The sequence below is a fragment of the Brienomyrus brachyistius genome, chromosome 6 (genome assembly GCF_023856365.1).
Source record: "Brienomyrus brachyistius isolate T26 chromosome 6, BBRACH_0.4, whole genome shotgun sequence".
Taxonomy (NCBI): Eukaryota; Metazoa; Chordata; class Actinopteri; order Osteoglossiformes; family Mormyridae; genus Brienomyrus; species Brienomyrus brachyistius.
In genome coordinates this window covers 28,247,019-28,272,406 of record NC_064538.1, presented here as the reverse complement: position 1 = coordinate 28,272,406, position 25,388 = coordinate 28,247,019, and the positions used below count along the sequence as shown (strand labels likewise).

The 25,388-nt window shown below is 40.8% G+C and overlaps 1 protein-coding gene and 1 long non-coding RNA gene across 2 annotated transcripts; both read right to left on the bottom strand.

Annotated features, from left to right (window-relative positions):
- Window positions 1–134: 134 nt before the first annotated feature.
- nr4a1 (nuclear receptor subfamily 4, group A, member 1) lies at window positions 135–7,097 on the bottom strand. Its single transcript, XM_049016129.1, has 7 exons — window positions 6,959–7,097; window positions 4,069–4,853; window positions 3,703–3,832; window positions 3,378–3,541; window positions 3,048–3,250; window positions 2,511–2,689; window positions 135–2,212 (listed from the first exon to the last, which is right to left on the bottom strand). The coding sequence occupies exons 2-7, from the start codon at window positions 4,849–4,851 to the stop codon at window positions 1,956–1,958; spliced, it is 1,716 nt and encodes a 571-aa protein (XP_048872086.1). The 5' UTR covers window positions 4,852–4,853; window positions 6,959–7,097; the 3' UTR covers window positions 135–1,955.
- Window positions 7,098–9,026: 1,929 nt separating this feature from the next.
- On the bottom strand, window positions 9,027–11,727 carry LOC125744396 (uncharacterized). The gene is made up of 2 exons (XR_007398359.1): window positions 10,985–11,727; window positions 9,027–9,615 (listed from the first exon to the last, which is right to left on the bottom strand). It is a non-coding gene; the product is annotated as an uncharacterized LOC125744396 (long non-coding RNA).
- Window positions 11,728–25,388: the final 13,661 nt, after the last annotated feature.

The following is a 25,388-nucleotide window of genomic DNA, read 5'->3' as shown; positions in this document are numbered from 1 at the left end:
CCTCACTGATTTTGCATAATGTAATATTTTATTTCGAGATGCACCTTCGAGACCCTGCTCCCATTTGTCATGTTTGTACATGTTGTGTACAGGTAGCACTAGAAACCCAGGAAATCATTACATCACAAAAAAGATTCTTTTAGGTACATGTATGTTTATTTTAAAATGTAATTTTCTGCATATATACCATGTGTGCCACATAACCACATATGAATACATTTCATTCTTACTGATTTACTGACAAGATATTGTCTTAAAAATACCTTAGCAAAAATAGTGATATATTTTAATGCAGTATTTGAGTTCAGTTTTATTCGCTGGTAAGCTTCAAGATATTAACCTGACAATGTGGATATGGAAGAAAATACCCTAAAAATGCAGGTTTTGCCATAACACTACTGAAATAAAGTATATTTGCATGTGTGCTTACCTATTTATGTGTACATTTCTTGATATATATATACACACACACACACAACAGACCTATACTAAAGATAATAATAAAAGTATCATCTGTCAAAATGCTGTACAAAGTGCTTATAGCTGCTCGTGGTTCTGTCACATACAACATCGACATCACTGAAAGTTCTGGAAAAAACAACTCTCAAGTGAAAATATTCGTCAATATTCTCCATAAGGCATCATTTGTAAGATGTAACAATAATAGACAAACAGTAGAATATTTCTATTTTAAAAAGGATAATGTGGAATCCAAGATTTTCACTGGCCTCCAAAAGATGTCATCACTCTTCAGAAAAATAACATGTTCAACCAGTTTCTGTAAACCACCGTCACCCAAACCATTTAATAGTGTGCAGGGTCATGAACCCAACATACAAAGACCTGAATATCCTGGAGACTAAATTAAGGCTTTGTATTATATGCTAAGGCCTAAATCCCACAAAGTAAACTGCCACAATTTTTGTCTGATTTTTCTTACCAGCTGGGAGCATAACTTGCAGGATAAAACACATTTTGACTCAGGCATATGTAAAAGTTTATGGAAATATTAGACCCTCAATTAGTTTGCATGAACATTACAAAGAAAAATTAATCACCTGGTGTTGGTCTAATAAATTCCCCTTATATGTGAACTGGCAGTGCCAATGGCAGAGCCAGTGCTTGATACAGGGTTGGGGCCATTCTGGAACTGGAATTCCAATCCAAATCAGGAAAGGGAACTGGAGTTGGAATTTAAATCTCCCTGAAATTTGAATTCAATTCCAATTCTGTTCCCCATAGTCTTTTATTTCCAGTCCCAGCTTCAGTTGCATTTTGTGATTTGGATTGAAATTGACATATGCATTCCAGCATGGCCCCAACACTGCTAAATATCCTGTGCCCCCTGGCAAAAACTCTCCATGGTATAACCCAAGGCCCCTGTCCATGTCTGGGCACCAGGAATCATTCAGGGTTTTGCCCCATTAACAGTACTCCTGCCCAGGGGGGCACTTATTATTCAGACTTTAATACTGTTGATAGTGGACATACCAGCAGATGGTTCTCTCCTGTCATTTTGACCTGCGCATGTATTATGCAAATGAGCACCTGTTACCTTTTTTGACACTTTACCATAAGAACCATACTTTGTACTGGCAGTGCTAGTCTTTTCATGATACAAAACACAAACTGACAAAACTACTGTGCTTTAAAAGTTTGAAATGGTCATCACATAGTTGGATCTCCACCAAGATCTGCAGTAGAAGTCCAGAGGATAACATTTAAGTAACGTGTCAGCATCCCCTTCGGAGTTTCGAGTGGGAGAGTAGAACCTGGATTCCTCATAAATCAGCTAACGTGGTCCAAAGAGACAGGGTATTCCAGACAAACATGGCTATGCCCAGAAAAAAAATCTTGATTCTTTCAAATCGATTTACCTATCCAGTGCTTTTATTTTTGCTTCTGTTCAGCGCATCTAAAGGTGGGGAGCGGTATTCCATTACCCCTTCACTGCCTCAGAAAGGCAACGTGTCCATAAAGATTCTGTCCAGTATTGGAGGTGGAGGGACCAGATCCTCCAGTTTCAGGTAAAAGATGCGCTGGAGGCCCTGTGTGCCGAGAGTCCGGAGCTCGGGCAGCTTGCTCAGCAGCCGGGACAGGTAGTTCGGCCGACTCGGCTCGGTGCAGCTGCTGTTGACGTGGTCCTTAAGGCAAGAAATCAGATGATTCTGGAACTCCTCCACGCGCTTGGGCTCCTTTAGGCCGTGGCGATCTGAAACCGATGAGCGAAGTGAAGGTTTAAACCACAAAGAAGAGCATTGAGGTGGGGGAGGGTTTAATGCGGGAGACCCTTTCGCTTTTGGTGTTACAGAGCAACACTGTCATCATTGCCAAATGTGCTGTAATCAGATTTTACCTTGGTAGATGGGTATCCAAACAACCGACAACTAACAGTAATTTACAAAATAATATTGAGTTGCTCTTGCCCTAGGTTGTTCTTTAATATTCCACTGTGACAGCTTGATCAGGTAATGTCGCCTTAACATTTCAGGCCACGTGTCCAGTCCTACCTATTATGATGACCAGGGCAGCGAGGCAAGAGAACGAGGCCACATCCAGGTTCATGCGGTGAAGACTCTGCGAAAAGTCTATGATGGAGTCGATCCAGTCTCCAAAGCCTCTTACACACTGCATCCGGTGAAGAACCACACCGTTACAGAAGATCAGCTTGTCCTTCTCAGAGGTCGATCTACAGAGAGGAAAAAACATAAATTACTTTCAAAGGTCACCATCACCAACTAGAATGATTGTCTTTTTATGTCTTAAGTTGAAGGAAAATATTTCATGTCTTCAATTAAGCATCAGGAACCTTATAATAAGAAGATGAAGCATAAGTATTAGTCAGTTATGATGTATAAATGCATTTTAAAATGTAACGTTTAACTTTTCCATAGTTTAACCAGGACTAATGACATTGTTGAATATAGGTTTCATTAAAAGTGAGCTCTCATGTCCAGTGAGGTGTATTGCACATATTTCTTTTCATTTGTTGTTTATCTGATGAACATACAAAGCAATGCTAGTTTAGAGTATTTGTGAGGTCATACCTGTATGCTAGACGGAGTATGAAGAGTTCCACAAAAGCAGAATCCAGGAGAAGCTGTTGGTCTTCGGGACAGAAGGCAGTGAAGCCTGGTATAGTTTCTGCCCATTTGCGAATCACGTCCATAGAGTCCGTTAGCAGGTCATACAGCTGCTGAATGTCACTGGCATCCTCCTTTTCTGAGAGACTGGCAATGGTCTCTGTGTACTGGCAACCGGTCAACAAACGGAAAAAAATAAGTCTGATATTCTTCAACAAAACATTTAAATTAAGTTCTAATAACTCTAGATCTTAGCCATCACAACCTAACATTATCATCATGCATGCATCTCACCCTGGAGTAGTCTAGCTTCCCAGTGGCAGGGTCAGAGTCATTGTGCGCCTTGACAAGGGAGGCAATGATATTGACTGTAGGAGCTGCTGATGAATTGTCATTGATGTTCTTCGGTTTGGAGGGAAGGCGACCCCTACGTCCTTTCAAACTGTCTGTTCGCACCACTGTAGAGGAGAGGTGCAATAATGGGGGGGGGGGGGGATGGAAAACGCTGAGCATCCCTGAGAGTACGACAAAGTGCCTTAAACCATATTGGGTCAGGTCAGGTTGAGGAACACGCACTGTTGATATCAAAGTCAAAAAACTCAGAATACAAAATCTGTACCTTCTTTCACCATGCCTACAACCAGGCACTTCTGGAAACGGCAGAACTGACAGCGATTCCGCCGCCGTTTGTCCACGGGGCAGTCCTTGTTGGCTAGGCACACATATTTGGCATTTTTCTGTACTGTGCGCTAAAAACAAAGAGGACAGGTTTGATCTACCATTGGACTGCCTTTTCTGCCGCATTCAACGATAAAATGGTAATATTGCCAAGAAGTTGCACCACATAGATGCCTCAAAGGAGATTTTGTGGATGAATTGCAAAATTTGCTTCAAGTGTGCTTAAATATCAAATAAATTTGAGAAGAAATAAGTGACTTTTTGAGAATATCTATGAAAAAAAGAAAAAGGACGTCAGACTTCTTACCTTAAAAAATCCCTTGCAGCCTTCACAAGTGCGCACTCCATAGTGTTGGCACGACGCACTGTCTCCACACACAGCACAACGGCCCTCATTCCCACTGGGGCTGCGCACTTTCGGGGAGACAGGCTCTTCCATCAGAGCAGAGCCATCCAGGGAACCTGGACCCATGGGAGCGAAGGGCAGGGCCGAGGAGTGCTGCTGGGGATGGGAGAATGGCTCCCGGTCTGTTAGAGAAGGCTGCTGCTGGCCCAAAGGGGAAGGCTGCTCCACCGGAGGACTGAACGTGAAGAACGATGGCGGCTGGGTCAGTGACGTCTTGTCAGGAACCCAACAGGCAGCACCAGGGGAGTAAGAACTAAAGGGAGAATCCCAGGCCGACACCGGTTGGGTCTGGAAGCTGGGAGTGGAAGGAGAGGGTGCAGAGGCGGGGCTGCCATAGTAATCTGAACCACAGGAGGAGTGAGTCTCATCCAGGTAACTCAGGGAAAATGTGCCAGGGTAGCAGCTATATACTTGGAAGTCATCCATCTTGAAGGGTGACGGCTGACTAGCGGTAACACTGGTGGAAGCCATGGGCGAGGAGATCTGGCAGGGGTAGGCATCAAATTCGCCCGCGTAGCTGCCCACCAAGGAGTTAATGCTTGGCAAGGAGGGCGTGGAAGGTTGGTCCTGCTGGCCACTTATGTCCATGGCCAACTTGGCAGTGATGTCGGTACTCAAGAATTCAGAGATGTAGTAGTTGTTCTCATAGGGCAGAGTTCCATACTGAGCTTCAACACAGGTCATTTCTACAAAATAAGTAGAAGTTTTTTTTTACACATTTGTTACACAAGAACACTCTTGCTACCAACAACCTTTCCCATCATGAAATGCAAGGAAATCAAGGATCAGAAATGCATCATACATTAAAGGTTTCAGCAAGAACCTCCAGCAGATGTCTGCTGCATCAGCTGCTTCAGCACTCGGGCCAAAACTCCGTGCTTCACCTGATATGACCCAATAAAAATCCTTATCTCATCCATGACTCAGCCAGAAATTTATTTTTGACTCCCAGACCTGTTATAAGAGCAGTCTGCTATAAAACTGCTCAGAGTTGTAGAGATTTGATTACCAAAACCCAATTATTTAACAAACTGTACGCCTGAATCAAGAGTTGATGTTGGTCACATTATTTTGTTTCAGAGCAATCTAATTAACCACTAAATTTAAAACCGCAAACTGCAAAAGTAGACATTTCAATAAATCACAAAAATTCTGCCGTTTTCTTTACTCAATTTCATTGTGGAAATGGATTTGAAATTTAAGCATAACTACACAAAAAGCTTCCCCTTTACAAAAACCAAAGATGCAGGTGATACGACTTCAGAAATGCATGTTTGAATTTTAAGCGGATCTTCAATCGTACAGTACAGTACAGCTAAGGACCCCTTACCATGAATGCATGATCACATAAGTAACTAAGAACTAAGGCTCAAGATTCAAAATTTTCTCCTCAAGATTTTTTTCTCCCCTTTTATTACACTGGCAGGTGATTTCTCCAAAAGCATTCTGTCCCTTGCAACTGCTCTACAAACCCCAGGTTAAAAAACCCATGCTTAGAACACAAATGAAAGAACACAATTACCCGGCAACACCCCTATCTATAGGGATCCCGAGAAATGTTATGTTCACCTCACCTACACGACTTAATTGTTCCCCATTTTCTTTAAAGCGCACACATTCCAAATCCGAACGCCCACCCTTTCAGTTACCAATACTACAGAAGCTATTTTAAACCCGAATCTGATCATCCACACCAGTTCTGTACACACCCCAAAGATAAAAATAACAGTGACCTAGGAAGGTGGTGCGAATATAATGACCTACTATGTGACACGAGAAATTCTCTGGGCGCATTCCATGAAGCTCAGTAACCGAGGGACCTCCAGATCTTCCCACCGCAGATTCATGTGCGATCTCAGGTCAAGTCCTAGCGTTCCAAATTTCTCCCGTGCACATTCATTTTAATTAAATAGTTCAATTGCAAATTTTACACTTAATAACATGATTTTATAATACTGGATATAAGTGTATAATTTATTTCGCAACTTAATACGTACTTTTAAAATGAAATATTCGGATGCATCACTCGTAAAAGTTAACAACTCTCATTAAAGAACAGAATTTTGGTTTGCTTCCAACGCACTTGTTATTTGCAGGTTTTATCGTGCACACTACACTTCGCGAGGCACTGCAACCATTAATGTGAAATGGAGCGAACAGGCTGACAGTTCGACGCTGGTCTGAGTTGGAAAACTAAAGCTGAGTTTACTAAAGCAAGAGCGATTCATTGATTGTTTGATTTAGAACAACGTAAACAAGTTTGGAACTCTATGTTGTTTGGGTTCCACCCATCCAAAATGTAACAAAAGTATCACTTGTCAAAAGAAGACGTGTATATTATTAGAAAAACTAACGTGGCTTGCACTCGGTAAAGGGAAATCGGCTTCATGGTGACAGTGACAGTTCGTACTTTTCAATGATCCGACTCAGAATTATGTTTTTGGTTATTCAACTCAGTAACAGACTTGCTAAAGTCAACTGGAAGTTGTGTGAGCCTCTCACTTGTAAACTATACATATTCAAACTCCATGGAGATTCATTCACTCTGATGCGCCGTGCACGGAAAGTTAAATGACAGAAAACATCGTTTAAAAGTACGGTAAAAATATATGCAGAACCTATACTGATAACCCATACTATTATTATATCATTTAACTTTTCCTTTGAAAACACTGTGATTCCAATATATAGATATATATATATATATATATATTACATCGCATTTACAGATTGCTAGCATGAATGATCGCAGCAACTAGTTACATATGGAAACACTGTCGAAGTCACCCACCTGCTTTATTCTCTAGAATGGATTTTAAGCCATATGCCTGTATTCCAAAAAACAAAGCGTCTATGCGATCGTCGGTAAACTGCTCCACGAAACCTGTTTAGTGGTGCCCAGTTCAGTACTTCGTGACAATTTATAGTCAATTTATTCTTCCCGTGACGTCAGGTGTTCCACGAGCCATACATGGCAGTGCCGGGGCGGAGAAGTTTCCAGCGACGAGCCAATGGGGTCGCTCTCAGTCAGAAGTCTTCGTAGCTGACGCAAACGTGGGATTCCATTGACGTAAGAGAACTGTCGATAGACTGTTCTAAAATTAGCCTCCCAACTACTAGTATTAGGCTTCAACAAATCAGTTAAAAATAGGTGCACATTGAAATTAACAGAAATATATTTTTTAAATTAACAGTACCCAGGTGCAGAGTTCTTAACATCTTTCTTAGTAATACAAAATATGTTTAATTACTAAGGTAGCTCGAAGTACAGTACTTGAACTAAACCACGAAAGTTTCATATTCCAAAGTAGGAACAGGGAACAGGGTTATATACATCCTTTGAATACTGATGAAGGCAGGCAAGTTAACCACCCACTACTAAATGCAACTGGAAATGCAAGAGACTAAGAATCAACACCCAAAAAGGCACAAATAGTAAATTTTAAGAAGGTTTTATTTCTGGAACCTTTTTATTGTCACAATTTATATGTTTATTATTCAACAAGTTGGAGGAGGAGGGCAGTGTGTCTCAAAATTCTGAGATTCGTTTTAATACCCATCTATTAATACCATATTTCACAGTTACAATGCTGCCATTGCACATTCAAAACTCAACTGACAGTATACGTTTTAGTTTTCAGTATCATCAAAGGCTAGACTAGAGATGGTTGACATTTACAGACTGCCTTTATTTACTATTACAACAAAAATATTGAAACATTGTATTTAACACAGAAGTCCAAATGTGGACATTTGTACTTCTGTTAGGACATATCTTTTGTCCATGTACTGAGTCCACAATCACTCGATTTACTCTGCTGATAACAGAATACAGGCATCAAAATTGACTTCACTATGAGAGATATGATCTAATTTTTCTAATCTTTTGCCTGATCTTTTTGGTATGCCATCAGTTACCCTATATTTTAGAAGTTTTCATTCCTAATTCTACAGTCAACTGTCCATCCAGGTATTCCTTCTGACTAAGCGCTTAAGTACTTAGAATTCTTTGCACATGCTACATTCACCCATCCATATCCTGACTGCAGAGCTATGCAACTTAAGCAATGCAAGTTATTTGAATTTCTACCTCACTGGGTATGCCAACATTTTAAAAAGCATTAGAAGTCAATATTTGGCCATGTGCTGGTGGTGATCGCTATCAGTGACCAGGAACACAGCTCATGCACTGCTGCATAATGCAGTCACCTGTGTCTGTGAGGTATAAGTGCATGTTTGTTAGTGAATATTTACGATGCATTATACACCAATGAGCCAAACCATTATAATCACCACACATGAGGCAAATAATGTCAACCATCTAGTTAAAATGATGTGTGTCATGGTCTGGGGCAAATTAAGTAGTAAAATAATATTCAGTACTCATATACTCAATATGTTGAAGGCAGAAGGAATGGGGCATTGATTTAAGATTTGAGTGACTTTGACAAGGATCACTATGGCCAGACAATTGGGGCAGAGTATCTTGAAAATGGTTAAGCTTACGGTGCTCACGGCCAGGATGATGAGAACCAACTAAAAGTGGTGCGAGGAGGAAATAACCATGAACACACAGAGCCCTGTTTCACATAAGCAGGCCAGTCAGAATGCCTGTGCTGACCCCTGTCTCCCGCTGAAACAATCAGCACGATAGCGCCAACCGTAGAGCATGGGAAGGTCGCCTGGTCCAATAAATCCTGTTTTCTGTTGCATCACGTGGGCGGCTGCATATGTGTCTGTGGGATGTGCAGGACCGACAAGTCTGACTATGGCAAATTACTCCCGTGATGATCATCTGCAATTTGTGCCATAGTAGCTCTTCTATTGGTTTGTACCACACAGGATAGCCCTCATTCACATCAGAGTCAATCAGATCTTTATTCCTGTCCACTTCTGCATTCAACATGTCAAAAACGACTTCTGACCATTAGGATAATGTCTAATACAATTTTACAAAATAAATAACATTATTCACTTTGCCATAACTTAACTTGGGGTTCCACAGTAGGCTATAGGGGGATTGTATAGGGGGATGTAATGTCTGCAATAGCAGTACTATTGTGATTAGTGCCATTAGTTTAGCGTCACTTGAAAGCGCTAACACAGGTGACATTTTTTCAATATACATTTAAAAAGCAAATACAAATATGCATTTTTTTTATTATTATTTCTAAAGAATACACATTCAAAAAAAATACAAGTCTGAAGCCCAGGTCAGTCACCGATTGCAATCAAATTTACCAATACAATGCAAGGTATATTTCAGAATTCCTGACAAAATTTCATTGCATATTTGAAAATATTTTCAACATACTTTAAAACTGTGCAAAAGGTCCAGAATACTGAAACACTGCATGCCCATATAATGTTGAATACAGCCTCCATATTTGCAGGGGGTGGCATGCAGGACACACAGCTGACATCTTACTGCGATGAAAGAGTCATTTCCTGAAAAATACAATAATGTTAGAGTTGCAGAAAAGTGGATTGTTGATGTACAGAAAAATGTGACTCATGGTTTGGGGATTTGATTCCCATTGCCGCTTAGTGTGCATGGATTTTTCATCATCATTCCCTTATCATGTGGATTTCCCCCATAGCTAAATGCTAACAGGCTAACTGGAGTTACCAATAATGTGTGATTATGTGCATATGCTCTGCCATGCACTGTACCCCAGTCTAACGCTGCTTGCTATAGGCTCCAGCCCACCAACCCTAACCAGGATAAGCAGGTAGAAGATGAGTGGCTAGTGATTAGGATCATGTTCTTGTCCATGACTGCTGCCCACTCTTCAGCACCCAGGCCTAGTGCCGCTTTGCCACTGAGGCATCTATGCATATCAGTATCGGCTCTGCAATTGTTTGTGACATTTCAGAGAGTGCAACAGTATCAATCAACACACCGTGTCCCTGGGGGAATTTCAAGCCTGCTGTGCCACATCCCAGTTTAACTCCCTTAAACAGATTATTTTAGAAAGCCAGACACTGGCTCTCTCCCAGTGATTCCCTGTGCCAACTAAATTCTTGGAAAACAAGCAAAACATAATCGCTGATGCAATTCAAGGTTCCAGCTCCAACTTCTGTATTGAGCACATTCATCTTAACTAGGAAGAATTTCGATGCTGACAAAGGAAAAGCAAGTTAACTACCCAATACTAAATACAAGTGGAAATGCAAGAGTCTAAGAATCTACACAGAAAAAGAGACAAATTTTAAAATGGTTGTATGACCCCGCCCACGTTTAGTAAAACTATAAACTTTTCAGTAAAAATACCAAAGAATCTATAAGATAGGTCTGGTGAAATTAAAGTGTTCTAATTGCTCCATAGTGAATGGAAGAAAATCATTCTGCTTTTTTTCCCTAAAGCTACTGTGAAGGTTAGTCTTTGGGGTTTGTAACTCGTGCAGCCATAGCAGCTCCGAAGGCGAACAGCTCATGCTTACAGGCGCCGCCACACGAAAACACGCTACGGGGGTAAAGAGCGACGCCAGTTCCGACAGCCGCGCGGTAGCTACCAAGACGTATAAATAATAGATGGAACCAAAAATATCCGAAGTCAGGGTTATGAAATTTTACAACGGCTTCCTAAAAATACCATAGATCCAGAAACATTTATTATTAATATTCAATAAATAATCCTTGCTCAAAAAAGGAACTAAAGACGCCCCCACACAACATCCGCATGCTATGCTTCAGTTACATTACTTTTATTCAGCAGGCGCCTTTGACTATATATATATGTCGTATTACAAAATAATGGTCTTATATAACATATAAGTTGTAGATTAAATGTTTATACACAGCAAGTCAACTTACTTGCCTGTAAAAATTAACACGGCAGACGAGACCGGAACCTACCGCACCAGCCCCCACATCACTCATCCTTTTTCTCTGAATACTCCTCTTTCTATTTTTTTTCACTTTATATATTATTGGCATCCTTAAAAGGGAGCAGAGCGCACAGGGAATAAACACTGTGCTCCACTTGAAACCTGATCCTAATGCTTTGGCGCTTTTCCTCTGAAAGCACGCCACATTTCCACTCTGTTACACCAAACGACTCTTCCTTCTTCGTAAGAGAAAAAACCCATTGAGACGTTGATCTTGGTCAAAACACTGGGGGTTGTCTCTCCGATTACGTCAATACCGATCCTTACTGACGCTTTTGGAATCCCGGTGCGTGACGTCAGTGCGCCCATAAGGCTGTCTGTAAAACAAGGGGAAAAGTCAGTTCCTGAAATAAAAAGCTGCGGAGGCTGTGTACTGTGTCTTTCACTGTGGATAACCTGGCATTCTTTCTGCACATCAATAATAAACGTTAACACGACAATTATGGCTAACATCATTCTCAATTTTTCCTGCGTGGTCGGAAACGCGCGGTAGATCAGGGTCTGCCACTGCAGCTTCGGAGAACCATGGTTGTATGACTTTCACTTAAATTTCTAATTTGCGGTTGAATTTAGCCTTATCTTGTAGCAAAATGGAAATACGTTATAAGTATACAAATTAACAAATTTTAACGTGTAAGTTCGAGGGATAAAAACGTCTACAAGCAAATTCACGTTTGTAATAGGAACTTAATAAAGCTTACCACAATTCGTTCCATTTACTTTGAGCTGTGCGTATGAACGCTAGAGATATCTATGTAAAATTTATTGTATATTTAGACCGGATAATACGAAGTGTATGTTTGATCAATTATCCTGGCGAAATTAGGTAAAACAAATGCACAACTAGCTGTGAAATTAACATTTTTGTATTTTTAAAGGTTTTTTCCTATTACAGGTATATAGACATTCTTCAGTTTATGCATACCCCTTGCTGCTATCCACTGAAGACACAGATACAAACACACATATGTATACAAGTAAGAGCAATATTTTCTGGGATCAAAGGAGACGTAAGCCAGTGTGCAGCACACCTGGAATAGCTGGGGTTCAGGGCCTTTCTCAAGGCCCAGGGGTGATATAAGTCACATAAGAATCTTAAATGGGAAAAGTAGTTACACATAGTATTCAATGCAATTAATAATACTGTTTTCTTTTTCCTGCATCTGTCACAGTGCAGGTAGAACCCTGTGCACAATTGATTTGCTTATTTTGTCACATTTAGAAGTTGCATTCTTTGGTTTAAATGCATAGTACAGCTAGTGTGATATGTCTTTTTTACCTGCCATGTTACCTACAATATTCACTTCAAATGTCAAGCTGAAAAACTGATTGTTTTCATGTTTCTTTTAATTCTTCCAGTTGATACAGGTGTACTCAGTGTATTGATCTTTATACTGCAGCACCGCAACCAATCATGTTTCAATATTTAGGATGTGTACAATCTAAAATCCATTCTTTAAAACACTGCTATTATTTCCTGTTTTAGTTATGCTTCCATAACTAGCCTGGGTGGTGTTTCCTGTTTCAGTTCCTTTGGCAGTTTCAGCAAAGTAAAGAAATTATCAGTTGTGATACGATTTGACAGTACCATTAGCTGAAGAACCACACCCTGTCAAAGTCAAAGCTTGTTATTTTATATATATATATATATATATATATATATATATATATATATATATATATATGGGCGGCATGGTGGTGCAGTGGTTAGCACTGTCGCCTCACACCTCTGGGACCCGGGTTCGAGTCTCCGCCTGGGTCACATGTGTGCGGAGTTTGCATGTTCTCCCCGTGTCGTCGTGGGGTTTCCTCCGGGTACTCCGGTTTCCCCCCACAGTCCAAAAACATGCTGAGGCTAATTGGAGTTGCTGAATTGCCCGTAGGTGTGCATGTGTGAGTGACTGGTGTGTGAGTGTGCCCTGCGATGGGCTGGCCCCCCATCCTGGGTTGTTCCCTGCCTCGTGCCCATTGATTCCGGGATAGGCTCCGGACCCCCCACGACCCAATAGGATAAGCGGTTTGGAAAATGGATGGATGGATGGATATATATATATATAACAGACCCACACACAGACGCACACACATATACATATGACACACACAGAGTACTGTGCAAAAGCCTTAGGCAACCAACGAAATGATGTTTAATTGATCTTCATGTTGGTGTAAAACGATGCTATTATGCCTATCAGAGTGTGTTGGCTTAGCCATTTCAAAACCTCTGCTAAAATCACCCCATTATTTCCATTGGTCATACAGTCCAGCCATGTATTTCTTGACTCAACCACTAGCATACCTCGTATAGCTGATCAATAATCTCACTAACTTTTAAAAACTAATTAGGTTAATTAATCTTAATTAAATATATATTATATATGCACACTCACATACATACATTACATGCACACACACATACATACACACAACAGACCCTCTAAACAGGTAAATCTAACATGTCACTAAACATTAACAACATATCACTTGAAACATGTCTTTCACTGCGTAAGATTTTTGCACTGTACTGCATATATATAATTTTGCCTCCTTATAATAGTTGTCAGGTAAAGAGTTTAGAAGATGTATAAGGTGCATATGTACCTGCACCAGCACATAGTCATTACATGTTTTGCTTTGGACATTACACTTCACCATCTGTTGACCTGCCTGAGTGATTTACTGCTGCACCTAGCAGCTGCTGACCACCATGATCTGCCACAGGCTCATCCATTTCCTCTAGGCAGCAGTTTTATGGGCTGCCAAGCCAAGCTGGTGCTCCCGAGTTCCCAGAGAGCTGTGACTATTGATGGCCAATCGTCTGCAACCTGTGCATGGCACTCTGTTTACACTGAATAACAGGTGCAAACCCCTTGTCTGAGAAAAAAGGTGGCCTGTTGAAAGATTCACCTTGTTGTTTATAACACTTGGACATAGGAATAGGGTTTAGGACAGGGTTTCCCAGTTCCAGTCCCTGAGGGCCAGAATCCAACACAGTTTGCAGATTTAGGAGCTTGGATTCTTTGCAAGAAGCAGTGGTAGTGTAGTCCAATTCGGGGGGGGGGGGGGACCAATCTGAGGCCAGTTGTTCTGTTAGGGGGCAAATATATTTGACCTTAATGTCCTCAAAGAATTACTTACACCGTAATGCCAGCATTAAGGATCAAAATATAATACTGAAAACCAATTAACAACCAGTTATTTATGTAATGCTTTGCAGTCACACTTTACAGTTTTTATCAATATGTAATTCAATATGTAATTCACTCCTTCAGTTCTTTAGACTGTTTTACATCCACAAGCTTGATATATTTCTTTCTGTCATTCACTTCGCTTTTCACCAACTGAAATTACTCATCCATCCAGCGCACCCATGTTAAGAGGCCATCATAAAATGTGCTTACATTCATGTTTCACCTGTTCCCAGCACACAAAACTGTCACCCACACATATGAATATAAATAATAGTAATAATAATAATGCATTTATTTCAAGACCCAAGTATATGTATTTAAGAGAGTCATAGGGAGTTATACTATATCTAGGTAGATATTTTGAATTGATGGATCTCTGTCCACCTTCCATCAGCACACTGATATTGTTATGTGGGACAGCATGGTCTTATCTGAAGCACCACCTGCAAGACAGGATGGCCTGAAAGATTTCCCCATATTACCACCCCTAGACATCTTGTCAAATCTGACTGCCAGGCAACCTGTGGGCACAGCCAGATACTTGAGCTGGAGTCACAGTGTTTTCTGCCCCATGCCTTAAGGAGGGTAAATCCTTCTCCAATTACACCTTTGGAGCTCCAGTTAAGAAATAATAAGCAGATAGGTGGCATCATATTAGAAAGCCTAAATTTGATCATGGCAGCATGGGTACCCTTACAGTGACACGGCTACAAAATTTCAGCGAATTGGTCTAATGGAGACTTGTGCATCGCTGAAAGCAGTTCATTTCACATACACAGTCATTCCATTCCAGTGCCATTCAACAGCCAGACACCTCTTATATGGTCTCAAAGCTGCTTTGCATGTCAATAATAATATATGTAAATGAGAGGTATTACATAAAGTATTACATAACCTTATTACATTTACTGGCATGTTTTCCGACATTAACTGATTTTTTTCCCAGGCTAAATATTTTATTGATCCTTCAGCCAGGACATATACTTGTAATACTTATAGCTTTTGAAGGCAGATTCTTTAAAATGTCTTTTTGAAAATTATATGCACATTATTCAAGTTTACACTTCAAACTAGAACTGTGCTTGAATAACATTAATCGTTGTTTTTCTTTTACATAAACGATCTGAACAACATGACAAACTGATTTAAACCACAGGTATTAGTTTCAGGGATGTACATAGATAGAATTTTCCTTTTTAAGCATAAATCAATAGGTTTATTATTAATAATATACACAAATGTCACAGTCATGAACAGGCATGTCAAGGCAACGCTTGCCATTGAAATGATTTAGTACTAGCAACCCTCCAGTACAGAAAGACCTTTTAAAATATACCCTTAGATCACCTTGACATTTTCTTAATTCCTCGTCCACGGAAATGTGAGTCTAGCACATTGGCGCACTCTTGTGGGGAGAAAAATAGGAAATTAAATTACTGTACGATATTATTTACAGGTGAGCCGAATTCATTTCAGTTTTGTAACGCACGCTTATTTATAGATTAAAATTAAAGAATAACAAGTAAATTGCCGGGAAGGTATACATCTTAGTATATAATCTACTTCAGGGTTGCCTATCCCTGTTCTACTGTGTATAATTTATGGAATATATGTTTGGTGTCTTCTTTTTGAAATGCAGCAAGTGTTTGCCAGTACACGTGGATGTTGTGCCAAAATGTGCGACCCGGGGGTACTCCCGGGGGTATTCCATGAAGCAATTAGCTGGATAACTTAAGCTAAATGTAAAAAAAAACTGTCCAATAGGAGGAGAGGTAAGACACATTTCTATTGGGCAATCGTTACACTTGGCTTAAGTTATCTGGCTAATGAGAAATCCTGCATGGTGGAATACTCCCCGGGCTCCGTTGCCGTGTCTTTAACCTTTCCTGCTTCAGCTTCCAGAGACTGCTCGAGAAGCGCAGTGGAGCTTCTTCTGCACCTCCAGGATCGAAGTGACGTACAGCTTCGCGGTTAACACCCGTGGTCACGTTCAATATACAGCAAAAAAATAATGGCAGTATTCTGTTGGCTTTAGAGGAGCTCCAGCCTTTAATAAATACAGCCACATTTACACCAACGTACCACAATCAGCGTAACAATCACCGTAAGCAGCCTGTCAACCCAAGTGGCTCCGCTCGCTCACGCGTTCTCACCCTCCCACGCGCGCACTGCACGGAGTGAAAGCGTCGGCCGCTTGCCGGGGGTAAATGGGTACCCCGCTTAACAGTGAGTAAATACCGGATGCTTTTTTGGTATTTTGCGAATGTAGGTGTCTTTCATTATGCCTCGGACGATGAGCGCCACACTGTAACTCCGTCTATTTATTTTACACTGAGCACTCAGCAGGTGGCATCGTTGCCTCGCTTTCCCACGTCTGGTATGTTCATCCCATCCTTGTATGGATTTCGTCTCGGCACTCCAGTTAAAAATACAACCCTTTGAAACACTTTTGGTGAATGGAAGTGTGTCTTGTACTTATATCCGTCTCGGGGTAGCCTTCCAGGTCACTGTGACCCAATTCTGTGTTTAGCTTTTTTTGTCAAAAATAAATGGGCAATCCGAAACGAATGATGCAAAACAAGGAATACTTCTAAGTCAATAAGCAGGGTTTGGACTGTCACTGATTATGCGGGAGAGCTGCTTTTTGAGGGTGAGCATTTGAATGTCTGAAATTAATAGTTTACATCCAAAAGTGACCATGACAGTTCGGGTTCACGCTACACACAGCACCGCATGTTCTATTGTATTTAGATCAGATTAGAGTATATACATAACATAAGATGCAGTTTCAAGATTTATTAACTTACGAGAGATTCCGGGAGATTCGTGGACAACTAAGTATGAGTAGTGTTGTTACTTTAAAGTTATTGAAATATTTCTTTAATATTTACTTTCAATAAGAGGCTACATGTTTATTTGTCCATTGCGTTCCCAAACATGGACATCTACACGGACTTTGTCCCCCTCGTGATAGAATGCTAGGCATATTTGAAAATTTAGGGTGCTGGAATTTATAAAGTGGTACCAAAAGTCAATGATTTTATTCCAGTTTGAAGTGAAGGAGGGTGTCACTGCAGCCATACAGCTTCAGGACTGGGCAGTGGAATCCCCCGAACTATCACATTCTTTATGTTCTCCCAGATTTGGATGCATTTCCTGTTGGTGTCTCTAAATTTCCTGTAGTGAATGCCCTGCAATAGGCTGGAATCTGAGTTAGGGGGGCACTCACATTGCTCCTATGCTTCCCAAGGTAGACTCCAGGCATTCTGACACCCTTTACTGGATAGGCAGCTGTAGAAGGTGGATGGATAATGTGGAGGAAACCTTCTTTTACCAGGGGGCAGTATAAGCAAAGAAGTGTGGATGCTTGATGTCTGTGCCAGAGAATATCAGAGATTATTTCTCTCTCTCTCTCTCTCTCTCTCTCTCTCTCTCTCTCTCTCTCTCTCTCTCTCTCGGATCAAATGTTGATTTCCAAATAGATACATTTTGAATAAATAAATAAACTAATGAATTTCCACATATGCTACTGCAACGTTTTATTTAAGGAAACTAGTCTAGACAGATTGAATCATCTTTCTTGCAAAATAATCTTGGTATTCTTGCAAAACCAAGCAGGAGATATGTTATAATACATATTTTTGGCTTTGAAACATCGGAAGGTCTAAAGACCATAACAAGAGTTCAAGTGTACAAGAGACTATGTGGAGTCTCTCTGCAGTCTGTGTAGTTTCTCAGTCGACCAGGACATGATCATCTTAATGGGGTGAATTGAAGGCAACTTCTTTTTCAATTTCTTGACGACATTCCACGTCTCATCCGAAAGGCTAATTCAGTTCTAAAAGTCTGATGGAGAGTTCCAAGTATTTATCCTCTAGTAGGGTTGTCACTATGAAAGTGGTTGTTGATACAGCGTGCTGTCTAATGGGTCGGTAGGGTCACTTGGGGCAAGGTGTGGATCAAGGTGTGAAACCTTGGTTCCTCCTGAGCCAGTGTGCAAACCATTTACATGCGGTTGCCCTTCACATTTAAATCTCTGGAGGAAGTATCTCAAGAATGCTTGTAAGTGACTGATAATTGGTGTCTTAAGCCTCCACCTCTGTTCAGTGATGGTCGTTCCAACTGCATGTAGCCTGTTTTACTCCCCTCTCAAACCACCTGTGTTCTCTGTCCACAATGTGCACATTTGTGTCCTCAAAGGAGTGTCCCTTCTCTTTCAGGGCAGATGTACAGCTGAGTCTTGCCCTGATGTACTGGCTCTCCTGTGTTGTGTCAAATGTCTGTGGAGCGGTTTCTTATTCTCTCCTATGTATAAATCCGAACATTCATCATTGCATTGCACAGCATTGCTCAGCTTGTGATTAGGAGTTTTGAACTTGGGATGAACCAGCCTCTGTCTGAGGGTGTTGCTGGGTCTGAAGTGCACTAGGATGTTGTGCTTGGAGAAAATTCTTCTCAGACAATCCTGGCACATATGGGACAACACCCTCAGACATGTTGGAGGGAGTATGAGGGCTTATTGCCTTTTTTTTCCAAGATAAATTAAATTCTCTATTTTAGATGGAAAACATCAATATAAATAGCACTCACAAGTGTCTACTTTTCAAATCAATTAAAATGGGGGCATGGGATGTAATGAAGACCTGCAGATTCCCAGTCTACCAGGAGTTCAGTCTGACACTTATGCATTAACAAAAAATAAATTAATATACCGGGGGCGGCATGGTGGTGCAGTGGTTAGCACTGTCGCCTCACACCTCTGGGACCCGGGTTCGAGTCTCCGCCTGGGTCACATGTGTGCGGAGTTTGCATGTTCTCCCCGTGTCGTCGTGGGGTTTCCTCCGGGTACTCCGGTTTCCCCCCACAGTCCAAAAACATGCTGAGGCTAATTGGAGTTGCTGAATTGCCCATAGGTGTGCATGTGTGAGTGAATGATGTGTGAGTGTGCCCTGCGATGGGCTGGCCCCCCATCCTGGGTTGTTCCCTGCCTCGTGCCCATTGATTCCGGGATAGGCTCCGGACCCCCCGCGACCCAATAGGATAAGCGGTTTGGAAAATGGATGGATGGAAATTAATATACCAATGGTTCAGGGTATAGCTATCGAATTTTCAAGAAAAAAAAATTGATGGACGCATGGTCTTCCTCAGGGGTGGCGCTGTTCCCTTGAGTGATGAGTGAGGTCAAATTTTATCTGTCCTCCTGCTTATATTCATTTTAGTTCAACAGATGAAGACTTTGGCCATTTAAGTAGCCATTTAAACGCCCATTTAAAAGTCAGCAGTCTTTAGTTAAGCAAGACCTCTTATTTATGCATCTCTACAAACTGAAAAATGGACCCAATGAAATTCATTGTATATGCAATCCAGTTAGGATGTTAGCAGGAATGTTACAATGATATTCTTTGAACGAACCCACTTTGAATGTATATTCATGTCATGACTTAGAACTAGAGTAACGTCATTCAGTAGTGTACTTTATAAAGGACTTTTGTGCGGTTTCAGCAGTTGTCTTCATTCTCTCAAACTATTTGCAGTTTTTCTAAAGCTTTCAGAAAAAGAAAGCTACTTTTTGTACTGTGATACAGATTATAAAAGCAGTAACATTTCGTGTTCATTATATGTATAAGACTGGCTTGTTTTTTTATGAAATACTACCTTGAAGATCTAGAGATCTACTTCTCTCTTCCTGTTTCTGGTTGGTCTTGGGGACGTGGGCATGAAAAGTCCACTGCTACTGTTGTCACATGAGAGCAAATAGCCCCATTTAATCCACCTACTAGAACATTCCTAACTGTTCACCACTTATACAATTTGAGGTTCAAGAGTCAACAACGGGGTCCTGTAGGGCCCCTGTTTGAAACTTAAGAATTTAGAAAGCTACAGCGTTACCCATAAATGTGGAGTTTCCTTTTTCCTCTTGGGTTTAGGTTTGGGATAAACTGGGTTTGTTTAAAAAAAAAAAAAGACAGCAACAGAATGGTTCCTTCTGCCATTATTTCAAAGCAGAGAGTCAGCATGATAATATCCAAGGAAGCAACATATGAAATACTCACAGTAAAAAATTTAATGTATACATTGAAATAAGAGGTGCAGTATGCATATTAATAGAATATAGTATATTATATAAATTTATTTATAAAAACATTCAATGGATGTTGTGAGAGGTAAGAGCTCACAGTAGTTAAACAGGAAGATGATTTAGGCAGCTATTTCACCATCGGTTCCCTTTTCAGTGGTCGCTATGTGGTGTGCCCACATCTCAGAGCAGGAAGTGTAAAGTAGGGTGTGGGACTCTTCTTGAGCCCTTTCCCATGGTCCCACAGGAAGGGAGGCAGGAAATATCACAAGAGGCCCGAATACTGCGGGAGTTGGGGAGTGAAGGCGCTGCAGAGGTGTCTGCTCACCGCTGCTCCTTCGAGGGGCCAGCACTATGCTTTCGGCTTGATTTTTATCCAGGTTCAGGATGAACGGCATCTCTGACTCATGCGTGTTGGCTGTCGGCTGTAGCCTCACAAGGCATTTCCTCTTTTTCCTCCACCAAAGTACAGCTCATGGTCGGTACAGCGGTATCATTGTCTCACAGTTTCCTGGGTTTTTTTTTAAAAGGTCACACCACTCGTGGCAGTGCTGAGGATTGAGTGTTTTTATACAGGACATTTGGGGGACATCTCCATTATTTTTATTCATGTAGTATGATCAAGTCTCAGCTGGTTGTGAGGGCAAGTATTATTCAAGCCAGGCCATTGTGCTTTTGAACGAATTGCTCGAATTGTTCCCCTGAACATTTCCATCTGAGTAAGTGGGTAAAATGTTTTAGGGGGAGATGTCTGAGCAGTATATGTTTTTTTAACCTTAGTTGAGCTATTCTTTTTTACTGAGATCAGGGATGTTTCATTAGCTTGCCCCCATTTTTCATGAATTACAATCACTTCCCTATATTTATCTTGGCATTATTTTGCCTTGTTTATTGCTGGATTTAATGTTCTGCTTCTCTCAAGGTCATTACACTCTTGTAGCCCTAAACTCCTCTTTTAAACTGTAACTGTAAGCCCATCACTTGAGGGTCCCCCTAACGTCAAAGCTACCTACTAAAACAACAGTCCGCAGAACAAAACTGAGATATGATAGTATGACAACTATAACTCTTAAAATTAACACGATCTAGCCTAAATTTCTCACAAATGTGCAGACTGCTCTAACTTCCCCTTTGGTCACATGTGTATCTATAGCTCAGAACACTTACGCATTTCTTGATGTACCACTAGTCATGCTTCACTATGCCTGGTTTCAACTGCGTCATTCTCACTTACATTGCCACAACTGCGCCCAACACCCCCAAACAGCTCACTCTTGCTAGTGACTCAAACACCCCTCCCCCGTCAGATGGTCTGTTGTGCATTGGACACATTGGGACACCCCTCGTGACATGCTACCTGGTCCGCATTTTACATTCTGCCCAGTGGACAGTGTTTGTCACACTGCAGTCTTGTCTCTGTTTTGGTCAGTCCCTATTTCACATGAGGATAAGGGCATGAAGCCAATAAAAGTTATTTCTTGGAATTATGAGGAAAATATTATAACATTTCATCCAAGAATGTATCTCATTATAAATCTCTTAGTAATGATGGATTTATTAGTCATGTATATATATCTCACTGGTATCCTGTCCAGGCTGCTCCCATTCTTGTACCTTGTGCAATAAATATTAGTTTACAATTCATGGATGATCCAACATGGATCATAAATACACAGCTTTTGAGAAAATGTTAATTTTGCTGTATGAGGACAAGTTAAGTTAACTATAAAGAAATATTTACGCAACATCTGGGGAAAAAAATTACAAATTGCTTGTAACTGAAATAACACAAAAACAAATGTCAAGCACTTTCCATTGCGATGTTTAATACCATTGAGCTAAAGTATTGATTTGTTATCGTGAATCACCATTGATAATACCTGGAACATATTTCGCTAATTAATACATAATGTGCAGTGTATTTTCAAATAGGATTATTTAAAGATACATTCAGCTTTCACTCTATCCATAGAAATAGAATGAGTAAAACTTAAATAGAAATTACTACTAGCTAAAATATATAAAAACTATGTCTTTAAAATAAAAGCTACTTTAAAATGAATATAACCACACTGAAAATGATAAAAATTATTCTGGATTTCAAATGAAAAGTGATAATAATACAAAACCAAAAACTAAATTAAACAACCAAAACTATAATAACACTGTGGGGGCCGGAAGGAGCCGGAATGTGCCTGAAAGCTGAAGCAATCCTTCAGCTCCTGCACCCTGAGCCAAACTCCCCAGTCTCTCCAAACTGATTCCATGCTGGCAGCGCTTCCTGCTCCGCTGCACCACATAGAAATACATAAAAGGCTAGATTATGACCACTCCCTGGTACTTTATCTTCGTTTATTCCTCTTTCTCTATTAGTGACAGGTATGAGACCGGGCATCAGCTGTGATTGGAATAGTAATGAAAATCCTCTTTGCCCCCTACAGGTGAGAGCAAGCAAGGGGATGATGGTGAAGGGGCAGCCACCCTACGAGTCGTGGGCTAAGGGCCTTGCTTGACGGTTCTGCCCAGGCTTTGCTCGCTGGGCCACACAACACCCCATCCCATATAGTGAGATCTGCTAGAGCTACTGCAAACACACCAGTTGTACTAGGTGCAGGGAAGCAATAAAACCAAGCACCCACATATATGCACAACTGTTAGCCTTTTCATCACAACCAATGTGTTGAATGTCCACTAGACACGGCATTTATGGAAATAAGCTGCAAACCTGAAGTTGGATGGGATTACAGTGTGCTGTCAAGTACTGGTCAGCTGAATCCACTCCGCATTAATTACTGTTAGGTTAAATGGTATTGTATACTGGCAGAGCATGACAATCCTAAGCTAACCAGCCAAAGCTTTCTCCCTTTACTAGCTACAAGGATGTATGAATAGTTGATGAAAGTTATTGCGAGAATCCAAAAAGCATAGATGGAGCCTCAGCTTGCACCTGGATATTTCATTGCCTGCATATCCATGTTCTAGGTACTTTTTGGAATGAGATGCATTAGTGTCAGAGCTGGAAATACCCATGATAATAATCACTTCATTATCATCACTGAAGTGTTTGTATTTCAATAAGCACACCAAATATCTACTAAAGCACTCAACCTTGCCAACTGTAGTTCTCAGAAAAGCCTCTTTTTCCCACAGAAGAAAGGCAGTAACATCACTCAGTCATAAACTTAACAGAAAGACACACATTTCAGATTTTTATCTGCTGTATAAAGGTAGAAATGTTTAACGTGTGATGAATTATTGACATAGAAACCTCCTATTGTCAATTTTAAAAACTGTACTAAAGAAACCCACTGTTATCAACTTCGACATCTAAGCTACTCACGTGCTTTTTTTGTCTCAGCGACAAGCTTTTTCTGCGCATCATCTGTGCATGCGAGTTTGTGAGAATGGTGCTGCACATTAGGTTTATCCTGTATTCATGCAAAATGTCTGCTCCTTGACTGTGCAGGAAAGATGTCCCACAGTGGAGTTTCAATGAAATTTCATTCTGCTCTGTAACAGATAGATAGATAGATAGATAGATAGATAGATAGATAGATAGATAGATAGATAGATAGATAGATAGATAGATAGATAGATAGATAGATAGATGGATGGATGGATGGATGGATGGATGATCTGGAAACAAAATAAACAAGGGTATTCCTACCCCTAGGTTGTTTTTTCAGTGTTAAATTTGAGTTTACTTTGCCTATTTCATTCGTATTCTTACTCTTTTCAGTTTTCGGTAGCTGTAAGAAGGTTCTTTTTTGCATTTTGCTTTTTAGTTTTACAGCGGAATGACTCAACTACAGAAATCGAAGGCATTAATTCAAGAGGGAGCTACATGGTTAGCGATCCTGGTGAAACATATTACTAAGAGAACGGGTAAGATACAGCCTGAATGGGGAATGCCAGCTGTGGGGATTTTCATATCGGGTTCCTGACAAGTGCACGTTTTAAAAAAGCCAACGTGCGTCAGGGAATCGGAGGGAAAGTGGGTGAGTGGGTGGGGACTGTGAAGCTGACAGCTGGAAAGCGTCATTTGAATAAATATGTAACCATGCACCTTGTTCGTTAGCCGTTACAAAGGCAAACACTGTAAAATCAGAAAGGTAAACCTTCACCCCCCACCCCGCACCCCCCCCCCCCCCCCCAAGCAAAAGGTCAAGAAAAGTTAACAGCTGAGTTACAGATATTACCACTGCTATAGATTTTACAAAGAATTTCCTGTTGGAACAATATTGAGGGACTGTCAATGCTTTAGCCGATCGACCCAACACAGCATGATGAAAAGGAAAAGGAGTCCAGGCTCACTACTCCTCGTTTGAGTCAGAACTGGTGGCTCAAAGCCTGCTTTCTTGCGAGCGTCCAGCCCTCACATACCTCTCGGGCTCAGATGATGGAAAAAGGAGCAAGCATAAAGCAATATTGTCACTGCTTTACTCAGAGGGACCTCGGATAGGTGTCTGAGTGCCACCTGAGGGAGACCTTGGGAAAGCTCAGGCACACCCTGAAATTTCATCACACAGCACACCAGGAAAATGTGGCTAATGGCACCATTAACTGGATCCAGGTGTAACCAAAAATACTCAATCAAGTCTATATTTTTTCCCGAAATAGTTACCATGCTCATCATCCCTCATCTATCATTCATTTACTGATGAATAATTGCTTAATAACAAATAATATACATTACATAGCATGGCTGTTGGTAGCGCCGATGCCAGTCTTTACTTAAAAAGAAAAAAAAGAAGTTCAAGCCCAAGGTAAACTTAACTCCTGATCTTTTCAATAGCTAAAAACTCCCCTGTTACATAGATAATACATTAATACTGATGGGTGCCCAGATGAGTCTGATTAGACCCTGCTGCAATTTCATAATAATTAAAGAACAATGTACATTTACACTTGTGTTTCAAAGATTTAAGAACATTAACAAATGTCGTTATGTTTGTTGGTGATGGTCAATATTTGTCTTTCATGGTACCTTCAGCCAGATGACTCAGGATACGCACTCGGTGTGTGTGCATAATGCATGGCCGCCAGGAGGTCCAACGGGCCAGAGA